Source organism: Bombina bombina, chromosome 3 (genome assembly GCF_027579735.1).
Source record: "Bombina bombina isolate aBomBom1 chromosome 3, aBomBom1.pri, whole genome shotgun sequence".
Taxonomy (NCBI): Eukaryota; Metazoa; Chordata; class Amphibia; order Anura; family Bombinatoridae; genus Bombina; species Bombina bombina.
The window spans coordinates 203,351,727-203,367,634 of NC_069501.1; the positions used below are offsets into that span (position 1 = coordinate 203,351,727).

Sequence of the window (15,908 nt, forward strand, 5' to 3'; positions counted from 1 at the left end):
CTTGTCTGTCAAAGATAGAGTCATGGACACTGAATCTATCTGAAAACCTAAAAAGGTTACCTGTGTCTGAGGAATCAATGAACTTTTTGGTAAATTGATCCTCCAACCATGATGTTGAAGAAACAACACAAATCGATTCATATGAGATTCTGCTAAATGTGAAGACTGAGCAAGTACCAAGATATCGTCCAAATAAGGAAATACCACAATACCCTGTTCTCTGATTACAGACAGAAGGGCACCGAGAACCTTTGTAAAAATTCTTGGAGCTGTAGCTAGGCCAAACGGCAGAGCCACAAACTGGTAATGCTTGTCTAGGAAAGAGAATCTCAGAAACTGATAGTGATCTGGATGAATCGGAATATGCAGATATGCATCCTGTAAATCTATTGTAGACATATAATTCCCTTGTTGAACAAAAGGCAGGATAGTCCTTACAGTTACCATTTTGAATGTTGGTATCCTTACATAACGATTCAATATTTTTAGATCCAGAACTGGTCTGAAGGAATTCTCCCTCTTTGGTACAATGAAGAGATTTGAATAAAACCCCAGTCCCTGTTCCAGAACTGAAACTGGCAAAATTACTCCAGTCAACTCTAGATCTGAAACACATTTCAGAAATGCTTGAGCCTTCGCTGGGTTACTGGGACACGGGAAAGAAAAAATCTCTTTGCAGGATGCCTTATCTTGAAGCCAATTCTGTACCCTTCTGAAACAATGTTCTGAATCCAAAGATTGTGAACGGAATTGATCCAAATTTCTTAGAAAAAACGTAATCTGCCCCCTACCAGCTGAGCTGGAATGAGGTCTGCACCTTCATGTGGACTTAGGAGCTGGCTTTGATTTTCTAAAAGGCTTGGATTTATTCCAGACTGGAGATGGTTTCCAAACTGATACCGCTCCTGAGGATGAAGGATCAGGTTTTTGTTCCTTGTTGTGACGAAAGGAACGAAAACGATTATTAGACCTAAATTTACCTTTAGATTTTTTATCCTGTGGTAAAAAAGTTCCTTTCCCTCCAGTAACAGTTGAGATAATAGAATCCAACTGAGAACCAAACAATTTATTACCCTGGAAAGAAAGGGAAAGCAGAGTAGACTTAGAAGACATATCAGCATTCAAAGTTTTAAGCCATAAAGCTCTTCTAGCTAAAATAGCTAGAGACATATACCTGACATCAACTCCAATGATATCAAAGATGGCATCACAAATAAAATTATTAGCATGTTGAAGAAGAATAATAATGCTATGAGAATTATGATCTGTTACTTGTTGCGCTAAAGCTTCTAACCAAAAAGTTGAAGCTGCAGCATCATCCGCAAAAGATATAGCAGGTCTAAGAAGATTACCTGAACACAAGTAAGCTTTTCTTAGAAAGGATTCAATTTTCCTATCTAAAGGATCCTTAAAGGAAGTACCATCTGCCGTAGGAATAGTAGTACGCTTAGCAAGAGTAGAGACAGCCCCATCAACCTTAGGGATTTTGTCCCAAAACTCTAATCAGTCAGATGGCACAGGATATAATTGCTTAAAACGTTTAGAAGGAGTAAATGAATGGCCCAAATTCCCTGGAAATTACTTCAGAAATAGCACCAGGGACAGGAAAAGACTTCTGGAATAACTACAGGAGATTTAAAAACCTTATCTAAACGTTTAGATTTAGTATCAAGAGGACCAGAATCCTCAATTTCTAATGCAATTAGGACTTCTTTAAGTAAAGAACGAATAAATTCCATTTTAAATAAATATGAAGATTTATCAGCATCAACCTCTGAGACAGAATCCTCTGAACCAGAAGAACCATTATCAGAATCAGAATGATGATGTTCATTTAAAAATTCATCTGAAAAATTAGAAGTTTTAAAAGACTTTTTACGTTTACTAGAAGGAGGAATAACAGACATAGCCTTCTTAATGGATTTAGAAACAAAATCTCTTATGTTATCAGGAACACTCTGAGTATTAGATGTTGACGGAACAGCAACAGGTAATGTAACAGTACTAAAGGAAATATTATCTGCATTAACAAGTTTGTCATGACAAACAGTACAAACAACAGCTGGAGGAACAGATACCATAAGTTTACAGCAGATACACTTAGCTTTGGTAGCTCCAGCACCAGGCAGCGATTTTCCAGAAGTATCTTCTGACTCAGTTTCAACGTGGGACATCTTGCAATATGTAATAGAAAAAACAACATATAAAGCAAAATTGATCAAATTCCTTAAATGACAGTTTCAGGAATGGGAAAAAATGCCAGTGAACAAGCTTCTAGCAACCCGAAGCAATAAATAATGAGACTTAAATAATGTGGAGACAATAGTGACGCCCATATTTTTTTAGCGCCAAAAATGACGCCCACATTATTTGGCACCTAAATGCTTTTGGCGCCAAAAATGACGCCACATCCGGAACGCCGACACTTTTGGCGCAAAAGAAAGTCAAAAAATGACGCAACTTCCGGCGACACGTATGACGCCGGAAACAGAAAAAAAAATTTGCGCCAAAAAAGTCCGCGCCAAGAATGACGCAATAAAATGAAGCATTTTCAGCCCCCGCGAGCCTAACAGCCCACAGGGAAAAGTCAAATTTTAAGGTAAGAAAAAAATTGATTTATTCATATGCATTATCCCAAATATGAAACTGACTGTCTGAAATAAGGAATGTTGAACATCCTGAGTCAAGGCAAATAAATGTTTGAATACATATATTTAGAACTTTATAAAAAAAGTGCCCAACCATAGCTTAGAGTGTCACAGAAAATAAGACTTACTTATCCCAGGACACTCATCTACATGTTGTAGAAAGCCAAACCAGTACTGAAACGAAAATCAGCAGAGGTAATGGTATATAAATAAGAGTATATCGTCGATCTGAAAAGGGAGGTAAGAGATGAATCTCTACGACCGATAACAGAGAACCTATGAAATAGACCCCGTAGAAGGAGATCATTGAATTCAAATAGGCAATACTCTCCTCACATCCCTCTGACATTCACTGCACGCTGAGAGGAAAACCGGGCTCCAACCTGCTGCGGAGCGCATATCAACGTAGAATCTAGCACAAACTTACTTCACCACCTCCATAGGAGGCAAAGTTTGTAAAACTGATTTGTGGGTGTGGTGAGGGGTGTATTTATAGGCATTTTGAGGTTTGGGAAACTTTGCCCCTCCTGGTAGGAATGTATATCCCATACGTCACTAGCTCATGGACTCTTGCTAATTACATGAAAGAAATATATATACATAGTAGGAGGATGGAGTCAGATTACCTAAAGACCCTCTGACGAAGTGAGGAGAGCCTCATGAAATGCGTAAGGGCGAAGCTATACAGCGTGTGGCGTCACATTCGGTCTTGCGGTCTTGGAGCTTAGAGACCAGTACCGTAGCTGTTTACTTGATTCCTCCACATTAGTACAACAGAGTTTCTATTGCTACAAGAGACATTGCAGCACAAGACCTTGCAAAAGCAGATGAGTATACATATCTGTATAGTATACAACAAAACATAATTTATGCTTACCTGATAAATTCCTTTCTTCTGTTGTGTGATCAGTCCACGGGTCATCATTACTTCTGGGATATTATCTGCTCCCCTACAGGAAGTGCAAGAGGATTCACCCAGCAGAGTTGCTATATAGCTCCTCCCCTCTACGTCACCTCCAGTCATTCGACCAAAGACCAACGAGAAAGGAGAAGCCAAGGGTGTAGTGGTGACTGAATTATAATTTAAAAAATATTTACCTGCCTTAAAAAACAGGGCGGGCCGTGGACTGATCACACAACAGAAGAAAGGAATTTATCAGGTAAGCATAAATTATGTTTTCTTCTGTTATGTGTGATCAGTCCACGGGTCATCATTACTTCTGGGATACCAATACCAAAGCAAAAGTACACGGATGACGGGAGGGATAGGCAGGCTCATTATACAGAAGGAACCACTGCCTGAAGAACCTTTCTCCCAAAAATAGCCTCCGAAGAAGCAAAAGTGTCAAATTTGTAAAATTTGGAAAAAGTATGAAGCGAAGACCAAGTTGCAGCCTTGCAAATCTGTTCAACAGAGGCCTCATTCTTAAAGGCCCAAGTGGAAGCCACAGCTCTAGTGGAATGAGCTGTAATTCTTTCAGGAGGCTGCTGTCCAGCAGTCTCATAGGCTAAACGTATTATGCTACGAAGCCAAAAAGAGAGAGAGGTAGCAGAAGCTTTTTGACCTCTCCTCTGCCCAGAATAAACGACAAACAGGGAAGAAGTTTGGCGAAAATCTTTAGTTGCCTGCAAGTAGAACTTGAGGGCACGAACTACATCCAGATTGTGTAGAAGACGTTCCTTCTTAGAAGAAGGATTTGGACACAAGGATGGAACAACAATCTCTTGATTGATATTCCTGTTAGAGACAACCTTAGGTAAGAAACCAGGTTTAGTACGCAGAACTACCTTGTCTGAGTGAAAGATCAGATAAGGAGAATCACAATGTAGGGCTGATAACTCAGAGACTCTTCGAGCCGAGGAAATAGCCATTAAAAATAGAACTTTCCAAGATAACAATTTTATATCAATGGAATGAAGGGGTTCAAACGGAACACCCTGTAAAACGTTAAGAACTAAGTTTAAACTCCATGGCGGAGCAACAGCTTTAAACACAGGCTTGATCCTAGCTAAAGCCTGACAAAAGGCCTGGATGTCTGAATTTTCTGACAGACGCCTGTGTAACAAGATGGACAGAGCTGAGATCTGTCCCTTTAATGAGCTAGCCGATAAACCCTTTTCTAAACCTTCTTGTAGAAAAGACAATATCCTAGGAATCCTAACCTTACTCCAGGAGTAATCTTTGGATTCACACCAGTATAGGTATTTACGCCATATTTTATGGTAAATCTTTCTGGTAACAGGCTTCCTAGCCTGTATCAGGGTATCAATAACCGACTCAGAAAAACCACGTTTTGATAAAATCAAGCGTTCAATTTCCAAGCAGTCAGCTTCAGAGAAGTTAGACTTTGATGTTTGAATGGACCCTGAATCAGAAGGTCCTGTCTTAGAGGTAGAGACCAAGGCGGACAGGATGACATGTCCACTAGATCTGCATACCAAGTCCTGCGCGGCCATGCAGGCGCTATTAGAATCACTGATGCTCTCTCCTGTTTGATCTTGGCAATCAATCGAGGAAGCAGCGGGAAGGGTGGAAACACATAAGCCATCCTGAAGTTCCAAGGTGCTGTCAAAGCATCTATCAGAACCGCTCCCGGATCCCTGGATCTGGATCCGTAGCGAGGAAGTTTGGCGTTCTGGCGAGACGCCATGAGATCTATCTCTGGTTTGCCCCAACGTCGAAGTATTTGGGCAAAGACCTCCGGATGAAGTTCCCACTCCCCCGGATGAAGAGTCTGACGACTCAAGAAATCCGCCTCCCAGTTCTCCACTCCCGGGATGTGGATTGCTGACAGGTGGCAAGAGTGAGACTCTGCCCAGCGAATTATCTTTGATACTTCTATCATTGCTAGGGAGCTTCTTGTCCCTCCCTGATGGTTGATGTAAGCCACAGTCGTGATGTTGTCCGACTGAAACCTGATGAACCCCCGAGTCTTTAACTGGGGCCAAGCTAGAAGGGCATTGAGAACTGCTCTCAATTCCAGAATGTTTATTGGCAGGAGACTTTCCTCCTGACTCCATAGTCCCTGAGCCTTCAGAGAATTCCAGACAGCGCCCCAACCTAGAAGGCTGGCGTCTGTTGTTACAATTGTCCAGTCCGGCCTGCTGAACGGCATCCCCCTGGACAGATGTGGTCGAGAAAGCCACCATAGAAGAGAGTTTCTGGTCTCTTGATCCAGATTCAGAGTGGGGGACAAATCTGAGTAATCCCCATTCCACTGACTCAGCATGCACAATTGCAGCGGTCTGAGATGTAGGCGTGCAAAGGGAACTATGTCCATTGCTGCTACCATTAAGCCGATCACCTCCATGCATTGAGCTACTGACGGGAGTTGAATGGAATGAAGGACACGGCATGCATTTAGAAGCTTTGTTAATCTGTCTTCTGTCAGATAAATCTTCATTTCTACAGAATCTATAAGAGTCCCCAAGAATGGAACTCTTGTGAGAGGCAAGAGAGAACTCTTCTTTTCGTTCACTTTCCATCCATGCGACCTTAGAAATGCCAGAACTAACTCTGTATGAGACTTGGCAGTTTGAAAGCTTGAAGCTTGTATCAGAATGTCGTCTAGGTACGGAGCTACCGAAATTCCTCGCGGTCTCAGAACCGCTAGAAGGGCACCCAGAACCTTTGTGAAGATTCTTGGAGCCGTAGCCAATCCGAATGGAAGGGCTACAAACTGGTAATGCCTGTCTAAGAAGGCAAACCTTAGATACCGGTAATGATCTTTGTGAATCGGTATGTGAAGGTAAGCATCCTTTAAATCCACTGTGGTCATGTACTGACCCTTTTGGATCATGGGTAAGATTGTCCGAATAGTTTCCATTTTGAACGATGGAACTCTTAGGAATTTGTTTAGGATCTTTAAATCCAAGATTGGCCTGAAAGTTCCCTCTTTTTTGGGAACCACAAACAGGTTTGAGTAAAACCCTTGTCCTTGTTCCGACCGCGGAACCGGATGGATCACTCCCATTAATAATAGATCTTGTACACAGCGTAGAAACGCGTCTTTCTTTATTTGGTTTGTTGACAACCTTGACAGATGAAATCTCCCTCTTGGGGGAGATAATTTGAAGTCTAGAAGGTATCCCTGAGATATGATCTCTAGCGCCCAGGGATCCTGGACATCTCTTGCCCAAGCCTGGGCGAAGAGAGAGAGTCTGCCCCCCACTAGATCCGGTCCCGGATCGGGGGCCCTCGGTTCATGCTGTCTTAGGGGCAGCAGCAGGTTTTCTGGCCTGCTTGCCCTTATTCCAGGACTGGTTAGGTTTCCAGCCTTGTCTGTAACGAGCAACAGCTCCTTCCTGTTTTGGTGCAGTGGAAGTTGATGCTGCACCTGCTTTGAAATTCCGAAAGGGACGAAAATTAGACTGTCTAGCCTTAGCTTTGGCTTTGTCTTGAGGCAGAGCGTGGCCCTTACCTCCTGTAATGTCAGCGATAATCTCTTTCAAACCGGGCCCAAATAAAGTTTGCCCCTTGAAAGGTATATTAAGTAATTTGGACTTAGAAGTTACATCAGCCGACCAGGATTTTAGCCACAGCGCCCTACGTGCCTGAATGGCGAATCCTGAATTCTTAGCCGTAAGTTTGGTTAAATGTACTACGGCCTCCGAAATGAATGAATTAGCTAGTTTAAGGACTCTAAGCCTGTCCGTAATGTCGTCCAGCGTAGCGGAACTAAGGTTCTCTTCCAGAGACTCAATCCAAAATGCTGCCGCAGCCGTAATCGGCGCGATGCATGCAAGGGGTTGCAATATAAAACCTTGTTGAACAAACATTTTCTTAAGGTAACCCTCTAATTTTTTATCCATAGGATCTGAAAAAGCACAGCTATCCTCCACCGGGATAGTGGTGCGCTTAGCTAAAGTAGAAACTGCTCCCTCCACCTTAGGGACCGTTTGCCATAAGTCCCGTGTGGTGGCGTCTATTGGAAACATCTTTCTAAATATTGGAGGGGGTGAGAACGGCACACCGGGTCTATCCCACTCCTTAGTAACAATTTCAGTTAATCTCTTAGGTATAGGAAAAACGTCAGTACTCGCCGGTACCCGCAAAGTATTTATCCAACCTACACATTTTCTCTGGTATTGCAACAGTGTTACAATCGTTAAGAGCCGCTAAGACCTCCCCTAGTAATACACGGAGGTTTTCCAATTTAAATTTAAAATTTGAAATATCTGAATCCAATCTGCTTGGATCAGAACCGTCACCTACAGAATGAAGCTCTCCGTCCTCATGCTCTGCAAGCTGTGACGCAGTATCAGACATGGCCCTAGAATTATCAGCGCACTCTGTTCTCACCCCAGAGTGATCACGCTTGCCTCTTAGTTCTGGTAATTTAGCCAAAACTTCAGTCATAACAGTAGCCATATCTTGTAATGTTATCTGTAATGGCGGCCCAGATGTACTAGGCGCCATAATATCACGCACCTCCCGGGCGGGAGACGCAGGTACTGACACGTGAGGCGAGTTAGACGGCATAACTCTCCCCTCGCTGTTTGGTGAAATTTGTTCAATTTGTACAGATTGGCTTTTATTTAAAGTAGCATCAATACAGTTAGTACATAAATTTCTATTGGGCTCCACCTTGGCATTGGAACAAATGACACAGGTATCTTCCTCTGAATCAGACATGTTTAACACACTAGCAATAAACATGCAACTTGGTTACAATCTTAGTTAACAAAAACGTACTGTGCCTCAAAGAAGCACTAAACGATTAAATGACAGTTGAAATAATGAACTGAAAAACAGTTATAGCATCACTCTTTAAAAACAACACAACTTGTTAGCAAAGGTTTGTTCCCATTAGTAAAGTAACACTAATTAAATTTTAAACATAAAAATCATAGAGCAACGTTTTAAAACACAGCCACTACATAAGTCTCACAGCTCTGCTGAGAGAAACTACCTCCCTTCAAAGAAGTTTGAAGACCCCTGAGTTCTGTTAGAGATGAACCGGATCATGCAGAAAATACAAGAGTAACTGACTGGAAATTTTTGATGCGTAGCAAAGAGCGCCAAAAACGGCCCCTCCCCCTCACACACAGCAGTGAGAGAGAAACGAAACTGTCATAATCAAAACAAGTAAACTGCCAAGTGGAAAAATAATGCCCAAATATTTATTCACTCAGTACCTCAGAAATGCAAACGATTCTACATTCCAGCAAAAACGTTTAACATGAATTAAATACCTATTAAAAGGTTTAATGTATTTTTACAGAGTAATTCCGGTGAAATACCATCCCCAGAATACTGAAGTGTAGAGTATACATGCATGTCATTATAACGGTATGGCAGGATTTTCTCATCAATTCCATTCAGAAAATAAAAACTGCTACATACCTCAATGCAGATTCAACTGCCCGCTGTCCCCTGATCTGAAGCTTTTACCTCCCTCAGATGGCCGAGAAACAGCAATATGATCTTAACTACTCCGGTTAAAATCATAAGAAAAACTCTGGTAGATTCTTCTTCAAACTCTGCCAGAGAAGTAATAACACGCTCCGGTGCTATTGTAAAATAACAAACTTTTGATTGAAGTTATAAAAACTAAGTATAATCACCATAGTCCTCTCACACCTCCTATCTAGTCTTTGGGTGCAAGAGAATGACTGGGGGTGACGTAGAGGGGAGGAGCTATATAGCAACTCTGCTGGGTGAATCCTCTTGCACTTCCTGTAGGGGAGCAGATAATATCCCAGAAGTAATGATGACCCGTGGACTGATCACACATAACAGAAGAAAGACTATTGTTTTGTCTCTTCTTTAAATTAATCTTAAACGTTACTTTTCTGAAAAGTCAGTGTGGAAGCAGATTTACTTTTTATTGTTTTTTACTGAACCAATTCGCATTGAGTCCACCTGGACTTTTACACAGACTTTTAATTTTAATTAATTTTAAGCATCTGTTGCTTTTAACGAGTGTTAATAAAGTGTTTTTTGGAATTTTTGCTCTTAAGCATTACTTATATCTGGATTGCAGTTGATACAACTTTACCACATGGGGATTATATATCCCATACGTGCACATTATATACCTCATACTGTTGAGGTTGAATTAGGTGAGAGAAATTAACCTCACATCCCATTATCACAGCAGTGACAATATTACACTATGATGTTGTTTTGTCTTTTTTTTTCTCCTGAATTTCCACTATTAACTATATTCCTCTGGCTTTCGGCATACTATCATACTATCACCCCCTTGAGAGCGCTGTATATAATCATCTTTTTTGCACACTAACTATATATGACAAATACAGTATAAAAGCTTCTAAGATTATTATTACTGGGCAAATGGCTATGATAGGCAGCAGAAAAGGGGCTGGGGTGGGCGTCTGACGCGTTTCAGCTCCTTGGGAGCCTTAATCGTAGACAGAATACTGCCCTAATGCCCTATTCTGACTGATATAGACTATGCTGACTTACTATTGGATAGCCTGACCTGCCTGTGTTACTGGTGGGCATATACCTGCTCTGGAGAACTACCTGTGTAAGGTTGAATGCCTTATGCTATAGAATAGTAATTCTCTGACTTGTTTGCTTTATTATATATATGTATATACACACACACACAGGGCTCAAAATGTTATTCGCCACTTTTGATCCCACTACCTTGCCTACATTGCCAACCCATGATAGCATTAACATTTTTACACTGTAGACATTTTGGTAACTGAAATTTCAAACATAGAGTATGATGAGAAAGTGTTTTTTTTTTCACCTAGATTTCACATGTAATATTAGTGATGTATGAACTTACCAAGTCAGGAGATAAGCCAAGACCTCTTAGTGCACGAACGCTATTCTGTGTTGGTTTTGTTTTCTGTTCACCTGTAGCAGTTGGCTAAATAAAAGTAAATGCAACCAATTAATACAAACAATGTTACACCATACAGTTGTTATGTATACTGTATATATATATATATATATATATATATATATATATATATATATATATATATATATATATATATATACTGGGGAAGTAAGAGAACACTGCATGATATTATCTTTTATTTTACAATACTTGTTTTATTCAAGGAATGGGGATTTCCCACATTTCACACTCCTTACTAACAGTACTTTAGTATCCGCAATGTTTATTAATAGAGGTGAATATTCAATTTTTGCACAGAACCAGACACGACAAAGTGATTTTCCCTGCTCATTTAAACGCTATATTCTGTTCTGTACAGCTTGGTTATAGCACGTTGTACACGGGATTCATATTTATTATATATGCACAATACATCAAGCCTTGTAAAAAATGATCTAACACTTATTATGTTTTGAATATTCTATACAAAACTAATCTTTTAATCGTAAAGAGATCTCCATAAACCCTCTGAATTAATATTTATGGTGGTAAAATTCAAAGCAAAATAAATAATGTGTTGAAATTCATAAGCCCAACAGTCAAATATGTTGTCTGACAGTTCCAGCCTGAGAGATCCCTAATATAGAACAAAATTAGCCCAATTGTCCTGCTCTCTGCCCCAATATGTCATTTGCAGCAGAGCTCACTGTATAAGTTCCCCTCTAGATAACTCTGATCCTGTAATACCTTCCCCTATTAAAGCTTGCTCTGGCCAAACCAACCCTGTCCTTTTTAAAGTGCAACCCATACAAACCAAGCTCAATTTAACAAAAACAATCTAGGATATGTACACAACATATATAAATATACACACCTAGAATCTGCAAGTAAATTATTTCAATTTGCTTCGTCTTGCTGTGGTGTGACACTCCCTCACTGCTTGTAAATGCTGTTACTGTTTTTTGTTACAGATCATCTACTGTCACATACCATAGACAGAGGCATGAGACACCACCATTGTAAGGAAGGGTGCTAGAAGGGCAACCTTACATATAATTTCCCTCTTTCAAATGAGGGGTCTCCTTCCACCCTAAGTAAAACAAATAGAAGGGGGTTATGGTATCTGTAATGCTCCAACACCCTCCATTTATATGCCCCTGGTGTCCAGTTCATATGTTTAAGAGGTAAAGGCTAAGGTATGGTCTCTGGAAGAGGGCCTCTTAGTACTACAAGCTGTAAGAAAACAGAATTTATGCTTACCTGATAAATTACTTTCTCCAACGGTGTGTCCGGTCCACGGCGTCATCCTTACTTGTGGGAATATCTCTTCCCCAACAGGAAATGGCAAAGAGTCCCAGCAAAGCTGGCCATATAGTCCCTCCTAGGCTCCGCCCACCCCAGTCATTCGACCGACGGACAGGAGGAAAATATAGGAGAAACCATATGGTGTCGTGGCGACTGTAGTTAGAGTAAATAATACATCAGACCTGATTAAAAAACCAGGGCGGGCCGTGGACCGGACACACCGTTGGAGAAAGTAATTTATCAGGTAAGCATAAATTCTGTTTTCTCCAACATTGGTGTGTCCGGTCCACGGCGTCATCCTTACTTGCGGGAACCAATACCAAAGCTTTAGGACACGGATGAAGGGAGGGAGCAAATCAGGTCACCTAAATGGAAGGCACCACGGCTTGCAAAACCTTTCTCCAAAAAATAGCTTCCGAAGAAGCAAAAGTATCAAATTTGTAAAATTTGGCAAAAGTGTGCAGTGAAGACCAAGTCGCTGCCTTACATATCTGATCAACAGAAGCCTCGTTCTTGAAGGCCCATGTGGAAGCTATAGCCCTAGTGGAGTGAGCTGTGATTCTTTCAGGAGGCTGCCGTCCGGCAGTCTCATAAGCCAATCGGATGATGCTTTTAAGCCAAAAAGAAAGAGAGGTAGAAGTTGCTTTTTGACCTCTCCTTTTACCAGAATAGACGACAAACAGAGAAGAAGTTTGTCTGAAGTCTTTCGTAGCTTCTAAGTAGAATTTTAGAGCACGGACTACATCTAAATTGTGTAGCAAACGTTCCTTCTTTGAAACTGGATTCGGACACAAAGAAGGTACAACTATCTCCTGATTAATATTTTTGTTGGAAACAACCTTTGGTAGAAAACCAGGCTTAGTACGCAAAACAACCTTATCTGAATGGAACACCAGATAGGGTGGAGTACATTGTAGAGCAGATAACTCAGAAACTCTTCTAGCAGAAGAAATAGCAACCAAAAACAAAACTTTCCAAGATAACAACTTAATATCTACGGAATGTAAAGGTTCAAACGGAACCCCTTGAAGAACTGAAAGAACTAGATTTAAACTCCAGGGAGGAGTCAAAGGTCTGTAAACAGGCTTGATCCGAACCAAAGCCTGAACAAATGCTTGAACATCTGGCACAACTGCCAGTCGTTTGTGCAGTAGGACAGATAAAGCAGAAATCTGTCCCTTTAGAGAACTTGCAGATGATCCTTTATCTGAAAACCCACGCCTTGATAGAATCAAGCGTTCAATCTCCAAGCCGTCAGCTGGAGGGAGACCAGATTTGGATGTTCGAATGGACCCTGAACAAGAAGGTCCTGTCTCAAAGGTAGCTTCCATGGTGGAACCGATGACATATTCACCAGGTCTGCATACCAAGTCCTGCGTGGCCACGCAGGAGCTATCAAGATCACCGAGGCCCTCTCCTGTTTGATCCTGGCTACCAGCCTGGGAATGAGAGGAAACGGTGGAAACACATAAGCTAGGTTGAAGGTCCAAGGCGCTACTAGTGCATCCACTAGAGTCGCCTTGGGATCCCTGGATCTGGACCCGTAGCAAGGAACCTTGAAGTTCTGACGGGACGCCATCAGATCCATATCTGGAATGCCCCATAGTTGCGTCAACTGGGCAAAGATCTCCGGGTGGAGTTCCCACTCCCCCGGATGGAATGTCTGACGACTCAAATAATCCGCTTCCCAGTTTTCCACACCTGGAATGTGGATCGCAGATAGGTGGCAGGAGTGATTCTCCGCCCATTGTATGATTTTGGTCACTTCTTTCATCGCCAGGGAACTCCTTGTTCCCCCCTGATGATTGAGATACACAACAGTCGTCATGTTGTCTGATTGGAATCTTATGAATCTGGCCTTTGCTAGCTGAGGCCAAGCCCTGAGAGCATTGAATATCGCTCTTAGTTCCAGAATGTTTATCGGGAGAAGAGACTCTTCCCGAGACCACAGTCCCTGAGCTTTCAGGGATTCCCAGACCGCGCCCCAGCCCACTAGGCTGGCGTCGGTCGTGACGATGACCCACTCTGGACTGCGGAAGCTCATTCCCTGGGATAGGTGATCCTGGGTTAGCCACCAACGGAGTGAGTCTCTGGTCGTCTGAGCTACTTGAATCACTGGAGACAAGTCTGTATAGTCCCCATTCCACTGTTTCAGCATGCACAGTTGTAATGGTCTTAGATGAATTCGCGCAAAAGGAACTATGTCCATTGCTGCAACCATCAATCCTACTACTTCCATGCACTGAGCTACGGAAGGACGAGGAATAGAATGAAGAACTTGACAAGCGTTTAGAAGTTTTGACTTTCTGACTTCTGTCAAGAAAATCCTCATTTCTAAGGAATCTATTATTGTTCCCAAGAAGGGAACTCTTGTCGACGGAGACAGGGAACTTTTTTCTATGTTCACCTTCCATCCGTGAGATCTGAGAAAGGCCAGAACGATGTCTGAGTGAGCCTTTGCCTTTGAAAGAGATGACGCTTGTACTAGAATGTCGTCCAAGTACGGTACTACTGCAATGCCCCTTGGTCTTAGAACCGCTAGAAGGGATCAGAGTACCTTTGTGAAAATCCTTGGAGCAGTGGCTAACCTGAATGGGAGGGCCACAAACTGGTAATGTTTGTCCAGAAAGGCGAACCTTAGGAACTGATGATGTTCTTTGTGGATAGGGATATGTAGATACGCATCCTTTAGATTCACGGTAGTCATAAATTGACCTTCCTGAATTGTGGGTAGAATCGTTCGAATGGTTTCCATCTTGAACGATGGTACTCTGAGAAATTTGTTTAGGATCTTTAAATCCAGGATTGGTCTGAAAGTTCCCTCTTTTTTGGTAACTACAAACAGATTTGAGTAAAAATCCATTCCTTGTTCCGCCGTTGGAACTGGGTGTATCACTCCCATCTTTAACAGGTCTTCTACACAATGTAAGAATGCCTGTCTCTTTATTTGGTTTGAGGATAAGTGAGACATGTGGAACCTTCCCCTTGGGGGTAGTTCCTTGAATTCCAGAAGATAACCCTGAGAAACTATTTCTAGCGTCCAGGGATCCTGAACATCTCTTGCCCAAGCCTGAGCAAAGAGAGAGAGTCTGCCCCCCACTAGATCCGGTCCCGGATCGGGGGCTACTCCTCCATGCTGTTTTGTTAGCAGCGGCAGGCTTCTTGGCCTGCTTACCCTTGTTCCAGCCTTGCATCGGTTTCCAGGCTGGTTTGGTCTGTGAGGTATTACCCTCTTGCTTAGAGGATGCAGAATTAGAGCCCGGTCCGTTCCTGAAATTACGAAAGAAACGAAAATTAGACTTATTCTTGGCTTTGAAGGGCCTATCTTGTGGAAGGGCGTGGCCCTTTCCCCCAGTGATGTCTGAGATAATCTCTTTCAATTCTGGCCCAAAGAGAGTTTTACCCTTGAAGGGGATATTAAGCAACTTTGTCTTGGATGATACATCCGCTGACCAAGACTTTAGCCAAAGCGCTCTGCGCGCCACAATTGCAAACCCTGAATTTTTCGCCGCTAATCTAGCTATTTGCAAAGCGGCATCTAAAATAAAAGAGTTAGCCAACTTAAGTGCGTGAACTCTGTCCATAACCTCCTCATATGGAGTCTCTCTACACCACGCTGCTGTAGTGACAGGAACAATGCACGAAATGGGTTGAAGAAGGTAACCTTGCTGTACAAAAATCTTTTTAAGCAAACCCTCCAATTTTTTATCCATAGGATCTTTGAAAGCACAATTATCCTCGATAGGAATAGTAGTGCGCTTGTTTAGAGTAGAAACTGCCCCCTCAACCTTAGGGACTGTCTGCCATAAGTCCTTTCTGGGGTCGACCATAGGAAATAATTTCTTAAATATAGGAGGGGGAACAAAAGGTATGCCGGGCTTCTCCCATTCCTTATTCACTATATCCGCCACCCGCTTGGGTATAGGAAAAGCGTCGGGGTGCACGAAAACCTCTAGGAACTTGCCCATCTTGCATAATTTTTCTGGAATGACAAGGTTGTCACAATCATCCAGAGTAGATAACACCTCCTTAAGCAGTGCGCGGAGATGTTCTAATTTAAATTTAAATGTCACAACATCAGGTTCAGCCTGTTGGGAAATTTTTCCTGAATCTGAAATTTCCCCATCTGACA

At 42.1% G+C, this 15,908-nt stretch overlaps 1 protein-coding gene across 2 annotated transcripts in view; it reads right to left on the minus strand.

Moving 5' to 3' along the window:
* The window catches only part of CTPS2 (CTP synthase 2), a 721,417-nt gene that overhangs the window by 626,384 nt on the left and 79,125 nt on the right, over positions 1–15,908 (minus strand). For both annotated transcript variants that reach the window (XM_053706085.1, XM_053706084.1), the window contains exon 6: positions 10,415–10,498. In XM_053706085.1, the coding sequence (XP_053562060.1) occupies positions 10,415–10,498 (84 nt within the window). The remainder of the gene's footprint in view (positions 1–10,414; positions 10,499–15,908) is intronic.